The sequence below is a fragment of the Podarcis raffonei genome, chromosome Z, assembly GCF_027172205.1.
Source record: "Podarcis raffonei isolate rPodRaf1 chromosome Z, rPodRaf1.pri, whole genome shotgun sequence".
Classification (NCBI taxonomy): domain Eukaryota; kingdom Metazoa; phylum Chordata; class Lepidosauria; order Squamata; family Lacertidae; genus Podarcis; species Podarcis raffonei.
In genome coordinates, this window is record NC_070621.1 from 33346788 (window position 1) to 33365971 (window position 19184).

The window sequence follows — 19184 nt, forward strand, 5'->3', positions numbered from 1 at the left end:
GGAGGGGCGCCTGAGAAGAGGCGTGGCCTCCTTGTCCTCCCCGCGTGCGGCGGTCATGCTGCTGCTGCTGCTCCGCTCCCTCGCCGCGCGCCGCCTGCTCCGCGCTGCTCTCCTCCCCGGGCAGGGCTCGCGGAGAGGCTGCCACGCCTCGGACCGGAGCGGCCAGCCGCTGCTGCTCACCACGCCCATCTTCTACGCGAACGGCCCGCCGCACATCGGGCACCTGTACTCTGCGGTGCTGGCTGATGCGCTGCACCGGCACCGGGAGCTGCAGGGCCGCGGAAGAGGGCGCTTTACCACGGGTCAGTGAGAGGGCTGGCAAAGGGAGTTGTGTGAATGGGTGGTGGGTTTTCTTCTCGTGTCAAAGGATGCTAGATGTTGCTGATCGGTGGAGGCTTTTCCTTGAGTGTTCTTTAAAGCGGTTGTTGTTGTTGTTGTTGTTGTGTTCGTCTCCCTTGTGCGGAGGCTTACCTCCCTCAAGCTTACAATCTTTTCCGCGGGGAGATGGGTAAATAGCAGAATGAAGTTTCAGTGAAGCACGTGTGCATGCAAGTATGCGGAACCAGCCAACTCGCGAGGGAAGGTGAGGCAGTCGCTTTGTGGGCAGGATCCACAGGGGCAGCAGATCCCAGACAGTAATGCATCACCTGCTGCTGCAGTGGCAGCAACAGCCTTGACACACTCCTTACCCACCCACCTAGCTGCCAGATGTTCTTGGGCTGCAACTCTCATTAGTCTCAGCCAGAATTGCCAGCAGTGATGATAGATGGATGCTGTAGTCCAACAACATATTTGGGGGGGGGATTCTTTTTCCTTTAATATAACCAGTTTTCTTCATTTTCCAGCCCTAAGAACATCGGAACAGCTGGATCACATTAGAAGGTTGTCTAGTGCAGCCTTCCAACCTTGGCTACCCAGATGTTGGTTAGCTGCAGTTCCCATCATCTTTGATCATTGGTCAGGCTGCCTGGGGATGATGAGAGTTGTAGCCCAACAACATCTGGAGGCCCACAGATACCTGTTGGATTCTTAATTCTTTGCACTCTCCTATTTCTCTGCACAGGAACTGATGAACATGGTCTGAAGATCCAGATGACAGCAGCAGCTGCAGGCAGTTCCCCTGAACCGTTCTGTGACTGTATGTCAGCTAGATTTCAAGAACTCTTCAACCAGGCGGGCATCTCTTATACAGACTTCATCCGTACCACAGAACCTCGGCACAAACGGGCTGTAGAGCATTTCTGGGCTGCTCTGCAGGACCAGGGCTGGCTCTACCAGGCCCACTATGAAGGCTGGTACTGTACTGCTGAAGAAACCTTCTTGGCTGCTTCCCAGGTCACTGAGCGTCCTGATGCTCATGGCAACAGGCACATGGTCTCGCTTGAGAGTGGCCACCAGGTAATGAAAAGCACCTCTGTATGAGTTCCCCTCTGTGTCTTTTCAGTTGTGATAGGGAAGCCAGTTGTGATAGGGGACATATCTTTTGGGATTTGCAGCAGAGACTGCTTTAGGATGGCCCCTATGATCTCATGCAACACATCTCAACAAGCATTTGGGGCAAATAGGAAGCACACAGATGCAGTTATATTTTAGAAACACTTTTCATCTTACCTCTGCCTTGGCTTTAAGCAAGAAAGGCTTCAGTGATACTTCTGAAATTTAATTATTTATTCACCATAAATATTCCCAGGTTGAGTCACATAATAAAACAAATACTATTAAAAAATTTAAAGGAAGATTGAGAGCAGTGGATTAGCAACTGTAAACAATTAAATTGTTTCAGTTTTCAGAGTTAGAAGCTGGTGGGTGGGTGTTAAAGAAATATATTTCCATGGTGCTGAAAAGTTAGCAAAGTAGGTATCATGTAGCCCTCCTTTAGTAGAGCATTTCAGAGACACGTGGTATGTCACAAAGTGAGAAGACCCTGGCTACATTCACACCATACATTTAAACACCTGCTTTTCCCCTACAATCCTGAGAACTGTCATTTATTAAGGGTGCTGGGAACTGTAGCTCTGTGAGGGATAAACTACAGTTCTGAGGATTCTTATTTGGGGCACAGGTGTGATTTAAATGTGCTTGAAATGTATGTTGGGTACACAGCCCCTCACTCCATACTTCACCCCCCTCACTTTGATGACCTCAGCACATTGGCAGACTGATGTGAAATCTCAAGTCCATAGTCATTGCTTTGATTTTTCCCCCTCCAACCTTTGATTATTATATTTGAAGACCTACCTCTTTTTATCCTGCTAAGAAATCCTCCTCTGCCCCTTCCTTTTCATGCAGTAGCAAGAACACAGTCACAATGACTTTACTGCATGGCTGATTCCCAAATGACTGCAGACACCATGAGGTTACGTAGTGTCACCAAGCAATGCTGCATCTTGCAAAATCACTCCAGAAGTGCTTCTGTCCAGCCATTCAATTGCAAGCACACAAACCTTCTGTGTGAGTGAGGGAGGCTGAATGATGAGAAGAGGTTGCTATATGAGTCATGGCTTAGAAATTTGGCTCCTTTTTCTATAATGTGTCTCTGGCATAGGAAGGGGCATTGGGAAAATGCAAATGTTTCTTGCAACATTGGTACACACAATCTCATGCTTTTTTTACAGGTGGAATTATAGCAGAAATGACTGAGCAATTAAGTCACGTATGAGGCCAAATAAGGGACGCGGGTGGCGTTGTGGGTTAAACCACAGAGCCTAGGACTTGCCGATCAGTAGGTCGGCGGTTCGAATCCCTGTGACGGGGTGAGCTCCCGTTGCTTGGCTCCTGCTCCTGCCAACCTAGCAGTTCGAAAGCACGTCAAAGTGCAAGTAGATAAATAGGTACCGCTCCGGCGGGAAGGTAAACGGCGTTTTCGTGCACTGCTCTGGTTCGCCAGAAGCGGCTTAGTCATGCTGGCCACATGACCCGGAAACTGTATGCCAGTTCCCTCAGCCAATAAAGCGAGATGAGCACTGCAATCCCAGAGTCGGCCACAACTGGACCTAACAGTCAGGGGTCCCTTTACCTTTACCTTTATGAGGCCAAATATGTGTGTGCTTCACAATCATGCTGCACAAGCATAGAAATCTGATAATTGGTGGAAAATTCAGCATCCTGGGAATTTCCTGGGGATTTGAAAAGCAAGTTTCTAGTCCTTCAGTTTGCAAAGTTAATATGTAATACCTGTCGCAATCTCAGAAGTGAGCAAGTGGGGCTGAGCAAGATTTCCAGTAAGAAGCCTTTAACAGTTGTGTTTCTGTATTCTATGAGAAGCAAAGAAAAACCAATCCTGTACATTAATAGTGAAAGTTCTCTGACTCTGAATCTTTATTTTGCTGATATATCAAAACTGCATAAGAAGGAATTAGCAGCAGGCTCAGAGGAACCTTGTAGAAACACAAAAACCTTAAGGGAATAAAAGCTATAAAGGTGACAGGTAGGAACTAAGTGAGGACTGAGCAAATTTAGTGGGCGCAGAATGATGATGTAGTTTTGTGTGGGAGGGGGAATGGAAACTGGAAAGATAGAAAGAACGTGGCTGGCTGGGACCTTGAATAGTCCAAGCGAGACACTTAGCACTGCAACATTTTGTTGCAGGTTCGACTTGTTGGTGTAACATAAGCAGACACATTAGGGTTGCTTAATTTGCACAATTTATGCAGGTTATAGGATTTGGTTTCTCTTGGCACCAAACAATGCAGCATATGCACAGCCTCTGATTATGCAGAAACAACAATTTGGCCTTTAATTCTGGGTGCACATTTTCTGCATATTATGAGGAATTTGATTTATTTCTATACATTGTTTAATACTTAATCCATTTTGGAGGGTATAGTTGGTGTTTGTGTAAATGAGCCTACTTTATTATAGAAAGGCATGGTATAAATGCTGGGGGGAAATGAATAATGGTTCCTGGTTATTGGCTGAAGCAGGGCAGTCCAACTTTTCATACTAAGTGGGCTGCAAGAGCACTTCAACACAGAACCAGCAAACTGCATGCCGTGTTGTCACGGGGACTGGAAAGCCAAAATGTGGTGCCCCCCTCATGCTGCCAGATAAATGTACTGGTTTTTGGCAAGGAGGTATGAGGCTTAAGCAGCAGCACCTCCTTCCCGAAGCTGGTGAAGCAGGAACAAGGTTTTGGAAAGGAGGCAGGCGGACCCTCATGCCTCCTTCTCAAAGCCTAGTGCCTTGCTTACGTGGTTGGGGAGAGTCAAACGTTGCTGAGGGCCTCAAGGGTGACATGTGGCCCTTGGGCCATGTGTTGAACTGTCCTGGTATGAAGGAATATGGTGTAGCAATTTTTCTGGAGCCTAGCAAGTCTGAGGACTCATGTGTGCTATACTTTCAGTAAAATGTCCTGGGAACTGTAGTTTCGTAAGGGTGCTGAGAGTTTTTAGGAGACCCGCCCCCCATTACCTTTGCAGAGCCACAGTTACCAACACCCTTAACAAACTACAGTTCTCAGAATTCCTTGGGGGAAGCCAAAGCCAGGATATTGCTTTAAATGTATAGTGCTCATGGGGTTTGAGAGTGGTCAGTGCCTGGGTGGGAGGCTGCCTAGGAGCTCTATATATGCTGCCTTAAACTCTATGAAATAAAGGGGGAATATAAATGTTTGGTTGGTTTTTCAAATTAGAATTTTACAGTTACGTGTCCAACTTACAACATAAAAACAAGATTCCAAGGAATCTCCTGGACTTCCCTCCTCCCCTTTGTGGGTCCTATTGTTAATCATTTCCTCCTGCATCTTTTATGATAATCCAAAATCTTTTACCTCTCCATTGTGTCCAAAATTCACCATTAAAATACAAGTGATATTCCAATCCTACTAACGATTTTAACTGTTTACAATGGTTTTTAAAATAAGTTATAATCTTTCCCCATTCCTTATTAAAATTTCGGTCTTCCCGGTTTCTGATTCTTCTGGTCATTTTGGCCATTTCAGCATAATCCATCAACTTGATCTGCCATTCTTCTCTGGTAGGGACTTTATCTTCTTTCCATCTCTGGACCAATAACATCCGCACAGCCATGGTCGCATACTTAAATAGTCTTATCTGCTCCCTTGGGATTTCAGCATGGGGGGAATATAAATGTAATGCAGATGTGGGGGAACTTCTGGCCTTGCAGATGTTGTTGGACTCTAATTCCCATCAGCCCCAGCCAGCATAGTTTGGGGTGATGGGAGTTGTACTTATGAACTATAAAGGGCAATGGGAGTAATAGTCCAGCAATATCTGGGAGGCCAAATGTTCCATCATAGATGCAATGAATATAAACAAATGAATAACTATTTGTAGGGGAGACAGCAAAAAAAAAAAGGTTGTGACCAGTTTCTCTCTTGCATCTCAGGTGCACTGGACCAAAGAGGAGAACTTCATGTTCAAACTGTCCGAATTCCGGGAACCTTTGCTGAGATGGCTCCAGGACAGCAAGGCAGCCATAACCCCTGAGCCTTTCCACCAGCAGGTGCTCCATTGGCTGGAGCAGGACTTGCCTGACCTCTCTGTGTCGCGTGACCGAAAGCGACTGCAGTGGGGCATCCCTGTCCCCCACGACTCGACGCAGACCATTTACGTCTGGGTCGATGCCCTGGTGAACTACCTGACCGTTGTGGGTTATCCTGACACACACCACACCTGGTGGCCCAGTGCAACCCACATTGTGGGCAAAGATATCCTCAAGTTCCATGCCATCTACTGGCCTGCCCTGCTCATGGCAGTGGGGCTGGAGCCTCCAGAGAAAATCCTGGTGCACTCCCACTGGACAGTTCAAGGGCAGAAGATGTCAAAAACTCTGGGCAATGTGGTAGACCCTCAGGCCTGTTTCCAGCGGTACTCAGTGGATGGCTTTCGGTACTTCCTGCTGAGACAGGGTGTCCCTGAGCGAGACTGCGACTACTATGATGAGAAGGCTGTCAACTTGGTCAATTCAGAGTTGGCTGATGCCTTGGGGGGTCTTCTTAACCGGTGCACGGCCCCCAGCCTCAACCCCAGCGGAAGCTACCCAGGCTTTTCAGAGGCATGTTTCCCTCGGGTCATGGATGCTAATAGGAGAGGCAAAGCCTTGGCTGAGGACTACAAACTGGTGTCATCAGTGAAAGACCTGCCTGCTCATGTGAGCGACTGCTTCGAACGCTTTCAGATCTACAAAGCTTTAGAATCGATCCTGGACTGCGTGAGGCAGACAAATGGCTTCCTTCAGAGGCACGCGCCTTGGAAACTACGTCGTGAAGATCCTGAGGAACAGCAGTGGCAAGACACCATTCTGCACATCACTCTGGAATGCCTTCGGATTTATGGGAGCCTCCTGCAACCAATGATCCCAAACACTGCTGATAAAATCCTCACCAGGCTGGGTGTTAGTCCCACAGAAAGGTCTCTAAGCAACTTGAACTTTCTTCCTCGCTACTATGGCAAAAGGTCTCCCTTTGAAGGCAGGAGGCTTGGGGCAGATGCTGGGCTCCTATTTCCAAAGCTGGAGAAATCCAAATGAACCCAATTTCCAAAGCTGGAAAAATCAACAGATGCTGCAGAAGATCACCCACAAGTAGTCTCTTTTTATGCTTTCAGAAGGAGAAAAAAATGGCAGCTTGTGCCTTATGGTTACATTTTAGTAAATGGTTGGCGGCACGGTGTAGGTATTTACTCTCTCAAGTTCATTCACAATAGTGCCTAGTAACAAGGTTCATTCATTGAAAGGGAGAGCTAGCTTGGCTCTGGTGCATATTACTCTCATGGCCCCACTGAGGATAATAATTCCTTTTAAGGCACATCTCTATCAATCCCCACACACAGAAGAATTAGGATAGCACTCACTTCTCAATGACCAGTCTGGGGATGTGGTGTGGTGTGTTGGTGATGGCTGACTCTCCTGAACATTTTTGCTGAACATCATTCAGTTGTCAGCAAAGTAGAAGTGGCAGAGTATGGCTTTGCCCACACACTGGTTGAGGAGGACAGTCACAAATGGTGAGCTGGGGTTCTTATTGTCCCCTCGCAACAATCCTACTTAAGAGAGAGATTGACTGGTCTAGGCAGAGGTGTACCTGGGGGCGCTGGCCAAGTTGGCCCCCACCCCCACCCCAGCAGGCAGCACGCACACTCCACAAAAATCACACAGTTGCTTGGCACTCCTGGGTTACCAAGTAGTCTGGGTTGGGAGAGTCCCTGCTCTTCTAACTGCTCACAACCATCTTGTAAGGTGATGGGCAAGGATCACAGATCTGGGCAGCATGTGGCCCCTTTAGGCAGTGGGGTGGGGGAACAAAGAAAGGACTGAGTGCACAACTTTGGGGGATCTCAAACTTGTGGTGTGAAACTACCTGGTTGTCTGCTTCCTTTCCATTGTGCTCAAGGGAAGTGCACAGGAAAATGAAACAAAAAGGATGACTGGAGGGGGCCCCTAGTTCTGAGCATGGAGTTGCAGTGCAAGCTATTTACTAAATGGGTACAGTTGCTGAATCCCCAAGAACAGGGCATCAGCCTGCAGACTGAAGAAGATATGAAAGATATAAAAATTGCATAAAGCACTTTGTAAACAAAAGGGAAGGCTGATAGAAATGATAAACAAATAACAGCCATAATAGCACCAATATAATTTCTGTAGCCCAGGTGGTGGTCAACACTTTTTGGGACCCAAAGGCACATTTGCAATCCAGAGCAATGTATTGTGGGCACCACGTATAATATGAGCACTGATCTAAGGCTTGGCAGAATTCTAAGATTGCTTCAGCAAGAAGCAACTGAGCCTAAGCTTTGTATAGTAGTAGCAGCAGCAGCTTCATCCTAACTGTCATCCTCACCAGCATTGTAAGATGCTGCTTTGCTGAAGCAGGCGCCAACCTCTTCAGCAGTTCTGCCACAAGCATGAGAGCTTCTGGTTTCACCTGGTCTTCTGCTCTGGATTTCTCCAAGGATGACAACAGAGTCACAGCTGAAAAACTTCATGCACCCTTTAACACGCCAGGAGAACAAGAACCCTGTTTACCATCAAGCATCATTTGTGGAAGGCGACTGTCTCCTTCTGTAGTAGCAGGGAAAACCTAGGGATTTTCATCTATCTTTGAGGTTGACCTTATTCAGTTAGAACTGAGAACCACTTGCCCATGGTCTTATTATTGTTTCTGATTATCTTATGAATACTGCACAATTAATTATATTCATCTGCCCCAGCTGCAACAAAACATGTCTCTCCTTCATCAGTCTCTACAGCCATAGCACTGTAACCTTTTGACTTCACACCCAAAGGTGCACTCCTCCATTGTTGCCCAAGACAGACAGATGCCAACCGTTATATTCCATTTAGTTAATCGCTACTTCTAGACCAGATTAAAACAGCAAACCTAAAATTATATACCAAACCCAACAGAATTCACATTGGATTCACTGATGGGTAAGCATGTTTAAAGATGACAACTCTGCAGCACAATCTTATCCACGCTAACAGTAAAATCCTAACCAAATCTCAGAAGTAAATTTCAGTGGAATTTAAAGGTAAAGGGACCCCTGGCCATTAGGTCCAGTCGTGGCCGACTTTGGGGTTGCGGCACTCATCTCGCTTTATTGGCCAAGGGAGCCGGCATTTGTCCGTAGACAGTTTTTCCGGGTCATGTGGCCAGCATGACTTCTGGCAAACCAGAGCAGCGCACGGAAACGCTGTTTACCTTCCCGCCGGAGTGGTACCTATTTATCTCCTTGCACTTTGATGTGCTTTCGAACTGCTAGGTTGGCAGGAGCAGGGACCGAGTAACGGGAGCTCACCCCGTCAAGGGGATTCGAACTGCCGACCTTCTGATCAGCAAGTCTTAGGCTCTGTGCCACCCGCGTCCCATAAGCCACCCGCGTCCCATCAGTGGAATTTAGTCCCAGGTAAATGGGGTTAAGATTACAGCCTAACCTGAGAGCATATGCCATTGAATCTTCTGTGTTGGATCAAGGTTCTATTTTGGGGGGTGGGCATATGCAGCTCCTTGCCAAGGGCACAAGGGACCCTAGGTAGGCCACTGGCCAGGGCTAGTCAATGTGGAGCCCTCCAGATGTTGTTGGGATGCAGATTCCCATCAGCCCCAGCAAGCATGGACCAAAGTCAGGGATGATGGGAGCTGAAGTCCAAGAAGCATCATTTTCTGCTGGACTTGCCCAAGGCCAAGTTAGCTTCATGAGTGAGGATTTTAGCATGGATCTTCCCAGTCCTATCCCGACATTCTCAGCAATACAGCCCTCCCCGACATTGGAGCGCGTTGTTTAGGCAGCATGTGTTCGTTCCATCACTGTAAACATGAGAGGCCTCCGTACGTGTCTTTTATTATAATTGTTTTTACATTCCTTTGAGCAGCAGAACGTGGGTCACCAAGCACCCCCGTCTCAGATGTTAGCAAGCGCTAAGGAAATGAGCACATTTCCATGCGCAGCAGGGGATGAACAGTTAGGAGCCGAGAGAGCCGGCAAGCAAGCGGGGGCCACCCAGGCTTATTGGTTTCCCTCGTCCTGCCTTCTAGTTGGCTAAGCGCAACACAAGGCGCCGGTGGGGTGCTGCTAAGGCTCCGCCTTTGGGGCTGTGCCTGGAAGCCGGCTGGGTGTCGGCAGCCAATGAAAGCGCGGAGCGATGGGCGGCTCCTGGCCGGTGACTCGAGGGTGCTCCCGCAGCTGCGACTCATTGCTTAAATGCGGCTGGCTGGACCGACAGCTTGGAGTCTTGTAGGCAGGGAGCTGTGTTTCGCCCCGGTCGCCATGCCGGCCGTACTGAGCCAACCCTGAGCTTTTCCGTCGAGTCCTGCCTTCGTTGGGTTTGCTTATTTGTTCCCTTTTGCGCGGCGCGTTCCTCCCGCTCTCGCGCTACGGAAAAGCCGAGCCTTATCCTCGCCTTGCCTACTAGCCAGCGCCAACGGCGTGTCCTTCCAGAATGGAGCTGGAAACCTCGATGGAGCAGTCCGTTCAGACGCGCATCTTCAAGATCATCGTCATTGGCGACTCCAACGTGGGCAAGACCTGCCTGACTGTGCGCTTCTGCGGGGGAGCCTTCCCGGCAAACACCGAAGCCACCATCGGCGTGGACTTCAGGGAGAAGGCGGTGGAGATTGAGGGAGAGCACATCAAGGTACAGCACGAAGAAAAGCAGGGAGGGAAGAGGGAGAGAGCGGGGGAGCCGGGCCTGGTGCACACAGCCTTTTCTGGGAGCCGGGTCCTCCTTCCAGGTGGCTTCGTCTGTTATTATCGGGGTGTTTTTTTAAGCAACCATAATTGAGGATGCTGCTTCTGAAAGCTCCGCTCGTCTTCTATTGCTGCCATGTCTGAAAGGATGTAGGGCGCCCCATGGAGGTGAGGAGAGCTGGGGAGCAAAAAATCGATGGACTCCCGGAGAAGCAGGCTATAGAACCCTGTTTGGTCTTGGGAGAGTAACGGGAAACCAGTATAAGACAGGCTTGGGGAGGAGGAGCAACAGTAGGCAATCTACCCTGAACTGCAAGCTTCTTAAGGCACAGTGTGTAAGATGTATATATTTTGTCTAATCCAAATCCTGGTGCTGTTCTCCTCACCACCATCTTAATATGCTCACAAAAACCCTATTGGGTGGGAAATGAAGAGGGAGGGAGAGACAGCAAAACGAGGACTGGCCCAGTAAACTTAATGGCCAAGTAAGGATTTGAAGGGCCGTAAATCTGTGGTAGAGCTCCTGCTTTGCATGCAGAAGGTCCCAGGTTCAATCCTTGATAAAGCTGGAAGAAAGAACCCTGCCTGCAACCCTGGATAGGCTCTGCTATTCAGTATAGACAGACCAATGGCAGACTGTGTTGCATGTATATTCTCCCTAACTACTTACATCATTCTGGCTCCAGGTTCTTCTGAAGGTTGGGGTATTAATTTCACAGTGACTAATTTCTAAAATTACAAGTGTTTTAGGGCTCCACAGTGTCTGGAAGTCAAGTGTGGTGGAAGCGTTCCCCGTCCCTCACCCCCAACTTGGCAACTCCCGATTGCTAAAGCTGGTTGTGATGCCCTATAGTGGCAAGAGAAAAAGAGGGCCAGGGCATAGTGCTCACTGCATTTACATCACTTCATTACTCAACTACTTGATGACTTGCATCTGTGAACTGACACCCTCCTCCCCTGTTATGCCTGATATGAAAGTTCTGGCTTCAGTGCTGGAATCTGTGATGGCCTGTTCCTACAGGCAGTTCACTACCATGTCCATAATCAATTGGCATGCATGAATGAACCAGCCTCCATAACTGTACTGTGCTCAGATGCTCTGTTCTTTATGGCTACTTCACGTGTTTCACTAAGCAAACACCTCCTTCCCAGTAGAATGGACAAGGTGTGGGAGAGATACACTGGTAGAAGGGGGAGGTATGAGCAGGGCCAAGATTTAAGTGCATTCTCACAGTCACATCACATCCCAAAAACTGTACTCAGCCCTGGTGCTTCTGTTATGCAGACTTCTGTTGAGGTCTCTGTGATTGCACAAGGACTGCCTATACTGTGGGATTCTGAAGCTGTTATTAACTCTGGATGTTTTAGTTTTGGATCACTTTTGCACACCAGGAATTAAGGACTGGATATATGTGTGCTGGCTCAGTCATCTCTGCTACATCCTTGCAATGTTAGGCCAATCGAGAGCACACATATTGACATTGGGGATGGGAGAAGAAAGATATAAAATCCAGAATATTTAGATATCATAAAATCAGCATCTGCAGAAGTGTTCAGATTGCTCAGTTACAGTAAATTCCAGGGCAAAGTATACCTTACATACTAATGCCATACTCAGTTTAAGAAGGATATTGACAAGCTGGAATGTATGCAGAGGGTAACCAAGAGGATCAAGGGTTTGGAAACCAAGCCTTATGAAGAATGGTTGTAGGAGTTTGGTATGTTTAGGGTTCCTTCCAACTCTACAATTATATGCTTCTATGAGTCATAGACCTTTAAAGAGCAAAAATTCATATAGGAGATTGCCTATACTAACCTTTCTCTTTTTTCCTCTTTTTTCCAGTAATTTTTTAATTATTTTCCTTATTCATACTTTAACAATACAATACAGTAAATCACATAATTACTTTAGCTCTGCCAAGCTCACAACTTCCCATCCGCTGAAGGGATACTTCAGCGAGTATCCCTTATTTTCTTATATTGCATATTCTATTTATTTAATCTTATATCTGCCATACATAGTAAGAGCTATTTCAATCCTGCCAGTGTTTTTAAAGTTTTACAATTGTCTTTTATATACGCCATAAATTTACTCCAACTTTCTTGAAACCTCTGGTCATCCTGGTCCCAAATTCTTCCCATCAGTTTGGCTAACTCTGCATAACTCATCATTTTCGTCTGCCACTCCGTAATGGTAGGGACTTCTTGCACTTTCCAGTTTGGGGCAAGCATATTTCTTGCTGCAGCTGTGGCGTACATAAAGAATCTTTGGTCTACTTTATTAATTTATTTCACCATCAAACCCAACAAAAAGGCTTCTGGTTTTTTGGGAAAAGTGTACTTAAATATTTTCTTAAGTTCATTATAAATTAGCTCCCAAAAGTTCTTAACTTTATCACAAGTCCACCACATATGATAGAAATCTCCATCCACCTCTTTGCACTTCCAACATTTTTTATCCTTCATCCTGTACATTTTTGCCAGCTTTACCGCTGTTAAATGCCACCTATAGATCATTTTCATTAGGTTTTCTTTTAAAGCCGTACATGCCGTAAATTTCATATTTACCTTCCACAACTCATACCGTGCATCCAATTCAATATTATGCCCAAAATCTATAGCCCATTTTATCATTGCTTCTTTCATTTCCTCATCTTTTGTAAACCATTCTAATAACAAATCATACATTTTGGATAATGTTTTACCTCTGCCTTCTATTAAGTCTATTTGAAATCTTGATTTTTTGTCTTCAAACCCAGCTTTCTTTGTGTCATCCTTCAGTATATCATTAAGCTGATGGTATTGCAGCCAACCTGTAAGCATACCTTCTCTTTGATCATATGGCTTAAGTTTTATCCCTTGTTCCATTTTTCTAGTACCGGTAATTTCTTCTTTCCCTCCATGTTAACTTTCTTGATGGTCAACACTTCTATTGGCGATATCCACCATGGGGTATTCCTTTCCAATATTTTTTTTATTTCTTTCCCACACCTCATACCTCTTATCATATGGTTTAAAAAACCTTTATGGACCTTTATTTTATCATAACACAGGTACGAGTGCCACCCGTACCTGTTATCATGCCCTTCTAAATCCAAAAGGTCTCTGTTTTCCAGTGTTATCCATTCTTTTAGCCAAACAAGACAGGACGCTTCATAATAGAGATTCATGTCTGGTAGGGCAAATCTGCCTTTCTTTTTTATCTATCAAAATTTTCATTTTAATCCTCGGCTTCTTTCCCTGCCAGACAAATCTCGACAGTATTTTTTTCCACTCTCTACATTGTCCTGTCCCCTTAATCACTGGAATTATTTGGAACAAGAATAACATTCTAGGTAAAACATTCATCTTAATCACCAATATTCTGCCCCGGAAAGAGAGTTTCAGCCTATCCCAAATTTCTAGATCTTTCTTAAACTCTCTCCATGTAGTTTCATAATCATCTTTATACAAATTTATATTTTTTGTTGTCAACCATATTCTGAGGTATTTCACTTTCTTAGTCACCATGATTCCTGTCTCCTGTTGCAATTCCTCTGTCTCTTCTTTGTTCGTGTTTTTAACTAACATTATTGGTCTTTTCTCAAAGGTATTGAAGCCATATATCTAGAACAAAAAGCCAAACTTATTATAAATAATAATTTGTCAGACACTTTTGAAGTTTCCAAGGGGACCAGACAGGGGTGTCCCCTGTCACCTTTGGTGTTTATTACAGCTTTGGAAGTTCTAAATAAGAATTTGAGAGAAACATCAGAAATTAGGGTGGGAGTAAAAGAGTTTAAAATAAAAGCATTTGCTGTCGATCTAGTTATAACATTAGAAGATCCAAAGAAAAGTGTACAAGAAGCCCTGCAGAAAATAGAGGAATTTGGCAAAGTGGCGGGGTTTAAACTTAATATACTAACCTTTCTCAACTTGATGCTCTCTAGGGGGTTTGGATTACAATTAACATCATCCCTTACCACTGGTCATGCTGGCTGGGACTGATGAGAGTTATAGTCCAAAAATCTGGAGGGCACCAGGCTGGGAAAGGCTGGTCTACATGGACAACCAATAGGGTTTTGACATGGATCTTTCCCAACCCTACCTGAAGATGCCAGGGCTTGGACTTGGACCTTTTGCATGGAAAACATATACTCCATAACTGAGCTACAGCCCCTTCCGAAAGAGCAGGTGCTCATGGGATTCAACCCCACCTCAAACTCTACAGAGCAATTTCATAAGCATTCAGCCATAGCATCTGACCTGTCCATCACTCTCATGTCCACCTTTCTCCTTTTTCTATCCACAGTTCCCAAGCGCAGTTCAGAACAGTAGGGAATTTTGTTCAGGAGAGGGAGTTAGTGTAGTTGCAGTTATCTTTACCTAAGGTTAGGGACGCAGGTGGCGCTGTGGGTTAAACCACAGAGCCTAGGACTTGCCGATCAGAAGGTCGGCGGTTCGAATCCCCGCGACGGGGTGAGCTCCCGTTGTTCAGTCGCTGCTCCTGCCAACCTAGCAGTTCAAAAACACGAAGTGCAAGTAGATATATAGGTACCAATCTGGCGGGAAGGTGAATGGCGTTTCTGTGCGCTGCTCTGGTTCGCCAGAAGTGGCTTAGTCATGCCGGTCACATGGCCCGGAAGCTGTACACCGGCTCCCTTGGCCAGTAAAGCAAGATGAGCGGCAACCCCAGAGGCGTCCGCGACTGGACCTAATGGTCAGGGGTCCCTTTACCTTTACTTTTCCTAAGGTTAACAAGCTGCTGCAGTCAACATTATTCCCTGTCCTGCTCAACTGTCAAAGGTAAAAGAGCTCTGCCTTCCCTTGCATCTGATACCTCATTCTCTTTGTTTCTCCTTTTTAAAGAAAACTGCAGATACCCCAGTGGTCAGGATGCCATGCAGTTGTGGGTTATGACCTGGAGTGCCCAAATAGATGTAATGTTTAAAAACGTATTTCTTTCTTTTTAATGCTTTAAAAAAAGGGAGGTTGACAGTGGAGAGCTAGCAGGAAACATTTTGCTTGACCCTTTCCTCACTGCAATTTTTTAACTGCAAACCTCTCCCCCCACAGCAGCTTTTTCCTGCCACGCAGGGTTGTAAACGCACATGTTACCCTCTGTATGGCAGGCTTGCATCCTCTCCCAACCACATGAACATGTTCTCTAAAAATAACCCTATATAATGTGAGTGTGTGGGTACATGCAGTCAAAATGACCGTTGCTCTCATTCCCCATAGCTAAGGGATGGTTTGGCGTAATGTTAAGTCTGAACTCTGAGGCTCGGGGTTTGTCTCACTCCAAACAAACCATGAACTGTAGCCAAGGTTTGCTTTTGTATTACTGCTCATGCCTTATCTGCAGGAGGCAAACCATAATGCTAAGCCAGAGCATGCCTTAGTTCCAGGTACTAGCATGGGAGCAGGATGACCCTGGGAGGAAGTGAAGCAGCCACTATTCTTTTTTACTGTGAGAATTCACATACTAGTGCATTCATGCTTAGCTGTGGTTTTGGCTTATTGCTGCGGGCAAACTGCACCAGTCTGTGGAAAAAGTCACTTCAAATATAAAGCCATCGCAGCAGACCAAGATCTGCATGCAAACCTTTCTCCAGGAAGAGCCTGCCTGCCCCAGGTTACAGAGAAGATGCAGTGTGTGGGGTTTTTTAATTAAAAAAACAACAAAAAAGCAAGGAAGCATTCAAGAGTGGAACCAGCCCACATGGTCTTAAACCAGGCATGTGCAAAGTCCGTTTCAGGGGCCTAATCCAGCCCAGCGGTCGATTTAATTTGGTCGGCCCTCATGCATGTTCACTTCATCAAATCTGGCCCTCTTTGAAAAAAAGCATGGGCACCCCTGTCTTAAGCAGTGCAGTGTATTCCTATTGCCTCATGAATGCAGACCCAGTTTCCTTGAAGCTCCTCTGCCTCCAGGCCCTCAGAAAACCTTCTGAGGACAAAGATTGGCCATTTGGCCTTGTTTTGCTTCAAGACCAGATTACAAAGGCTAACATGTGGAAGAGATTGCTGGTTGTGGGAAAAGATTAGGTGAAGGGAGGTCAATTCATGTTTATTCAACTAAGACATGGGCTAGGAAGTAGGCCCATGTCTTCTTGTTAATCTCTCCTTGTCTCAGCTGGGGAGAAGGCTGACCCTACCTATGAAATGGGTCATATTAGGGAATAATAACTCTATAATTGTAGAAAAAACTTTAATTGACTTTGATTTTATTGAATTCATAATCTTTTAGGCCTCTATATTTGATTTTTATTTAATATACCCCTTCAGCATATTTTTCTTGTGAAGCAGTTTATAAATCCGCATATATTTTAAACTAGATCACAACCAATCCACACTTTTACCACTTTAAAAGTTAGAGCTTCTCCCAGAAAATCCTGAGAACAGTAGTTTACCCCTACAGAGCACTGCAGGCAAACTACATTTCCCAGCATTCATTAGGGGAAAACCATGTGCTTTAAATGGTGTGGATATGACCTTAGATAATGTGGTGGCCTAAGTGTGTCAGACTAGGGTCCAGCTTCAAATCGTGAATCAGCCACAAAGCTCAGAAGATGAATTGGGAGAAATCTCAGCCATACCAGGGGGTTTTATAAAATAAAAGAGGGAGGAAAAACCATGTGGGACACTCTGGGCTTCCTGAAGAAAAAGCTGGATATAAATGGAGGCTGAACATTTTCTGTCAGCTGTTAAAAGATTCTATCATTTCCTTCAGAGCTCATTTGCCCTGGTTCCTGTCTTGGGTGTGTACATGTGCGCTCACACACACGCGCGCACACACACACACGCACACACAGTGGCTGGGTCTGTGAGCTTCCTTGTTAGTTTTCCCACAGTGCCTCTGGCATTGCTTGGCTCCATGCCATTACACAAAATAAAAAGACGACAGTACAGCATGGGCATTGTGGGAATTTGTTTCAGTGGCAGCTTGTAGCTGCCTGCTGCCTCAGATGGGTGAGCCCAGAGCCAGCCAAAAGCACTTTACTGAGGGCCTTTATATGAGCATAGATAGCTGACCCAATACCCAGTCAGACCATTGGTCCTTCCAGTTCAATTTTATCAACAAAGACTGGGAGCAACTCTTGAGGATTTAGGCAGGGAACATTCCAAGCTCCACCTGTAATTGAACCAGGGATTGTCTATAGGCAAAGTAGGTGTTCATACCTTGATCTTTGGATCTTCCTCCATGTCGACCCTTAATGCTGGAGCTGATCCTGCATGAATGTACTCTCTACCTGGCTTGCAGACTCTTCAGAAATTCTGCTCTGTTCCACAGGTGCAGGTCTGGGACACAGCAGGCCAGGAAAGGTTCCGGAAGAGCATGGTGGAGCACTACTACCGCAATGTGCATGCTGTTGTCTTCGTCTATGATGTCACCAAGATGGCTTCCTTCATCAATCTTAAGACCTGGATTGAGGAGTGCAATGGCCATGCAGTCCCTGCCCTTGTCCCTAAAGTGCTTGTGGGAAACAAGTGTGACTTGCGGGACCAGATCCAGGTGCCATCCAGCATGGCCCTGAAGTTTGCTGATGCACATAATATGCTTTTGTTTGAAACCTCAGCCAAGGACCCCAAAGAAAGTCAGAATGTGGAATCTATTTTCATGTGTCTGGCTTGCCGGCTGAAGGCCCAGAAGTCTCTACTTTATCGGGATATGGAGAGGCAGCAGGGGAAGGCACCTAGAATGACGCTTAATGCAGACGGGAGCAGCAAAAACCCTTGTCCCTGCTGAACTGTTGAGGTTGCAATTCCTGACCATTTAATGGGTATGTGTGTGACTGTGAGTGAGAAGGGCAGATGGTTTTGCCCCTCGATGAACTGAAACAAGACCCACTTGTCTCAATCTAAGTTAAATGTTAAGTTAATAATAAAATTTGTATGGCATTCAACTGGTTTGGTTGTAGCTTTGTTTCTGCTGGTTTGTGATCTGAACAAACCCTTGTGATAAAACACCTTCACTGAAAATGGGTGCTGGGTAACGTGACTGGTTTTATTGGTATATTAACAGGAAAAACAACAACCCTGTTATTAACTCAGGAGAGAAGTATAGACTTAGCTGTTTCTGGTAGTATTTATGATTACACTGCCAAGCAAAGTGGTGTACTTTTGCAAAGGCTGCACAATATTCACTCATTTCCCATGCATAGGTTCAAAGGATGAAGAGACACTTTGGTAACAAAACTGAATGTTTATTTAGTTACACACTCTGAGAGTGTAAAGCATGATGGTGACGCTAAGCGGGACCCTAAACTTGGTTCAAGACACAAACTCTTTACAGAGAATTTAAAACAGCACTTTTTCAATTTTAAGATTCAGATAGACTTTTCCAACCTAGAATGGCTATTCATGTTCCTAACCAGCAACACCCACCCATTCCCTTCTAGAATTTAAGATCTCTTCAGGGAATCAAAACTGGGTTGCCCTGCCTAGCTAACCCACTCAGATAGCTCAAACCCCAACTGCCCACACTGACAGTTTCTCCCTATCTCCACTGTCCCTGTCTAATATGCAAACCAGAGCATTCCGTACTGTGTCACAACACATTAGTGTGTTGGCCGCAGTGTGTAGGTGTGTCGTGCAAATGCTCGGAAATGAGTTAGTTTAACCTCTGGTTTGCTATTAAAAAGGGACACGGGTGGTGCTGTGGGTTAAACCACAGAGCCTAGGGCTTGCCAATCAGAAGGTCAGCGGTTCGAATCCCGTGACGGGGTGAGCTGCCATTGCTCGGTCCCTGCTCCTGCCAACCTAGCAGTCAGAAAGCACGTCAAAGTGCAAGTAGATAAATAGGTACCGCTCTGGTGGGAAGGTAAACGGCATTTTTGTGCGCTGCTCTGGTTCACCAGGTGCGGCTTAGTCATGCTGGCCACATGACCCGGAAGCTGTACGCCGGCTCCCTCAGCCAATAAAGCGAGATGAGTGCCACAACCCCAGAGTCGTCCACGACTGGACCTAATGGTCAGGGGTCCCTTTACCTTTGCCTTGCTATTAAAACTGAACTACTGTCTTGCAAAACGATGCCTGTCTAAAAAGTGTGCCACCACC

At 46.0% G+C, this 19184-nt stretch overlaps 2 protein-coding genes across 2 annotated transcripts; both read left to right on the forward strand.

Moving 5' to 3' along the window:
* The first annotated feature begins 15 nt into the window (after nt 1–15).
* Nucleotides 16–6631, forward strand: MARS2 (methionyl-tRNA synthetase 2, mitochondrial). Its single transcript, XM_053373412.1, has 3 exons — nt 16–302; nt 1064–1398; nt 5347–6631. Exons 1-3 carry the CDS (start codon nt 56–58, stop codon nt 6487–6489), a joined length of 1725 nt encoding a protein of 574 aa, XP_053229387.1. The 5' UTR covers nt 16–55; the 3' UTR covers nt 6490–6631.
* A 2103-nt stretch (nt 6632–8734) lies between these two features.
* RAB33A (RAB33A, member RAS oncogene family) lies at nt 8735–18031 on the forward strand. Its single transcript, XM_053373413.1, has 2 exons — nt 8735–10092; nt 17419–18031. Exons 1-2 carry the CDS (start codon nt 9898–9900, stop codon nt 17872–17874), a joined length of 651 nt encoding a protein of 216 aa, XP_053229388.1. The 5' UTR covers nt 8735–9897; the 3' UTR covers nt 17875–18031.
* The last annotated feature ends 1153 nt before the right edge of the window (nt 18032–19184 follow it).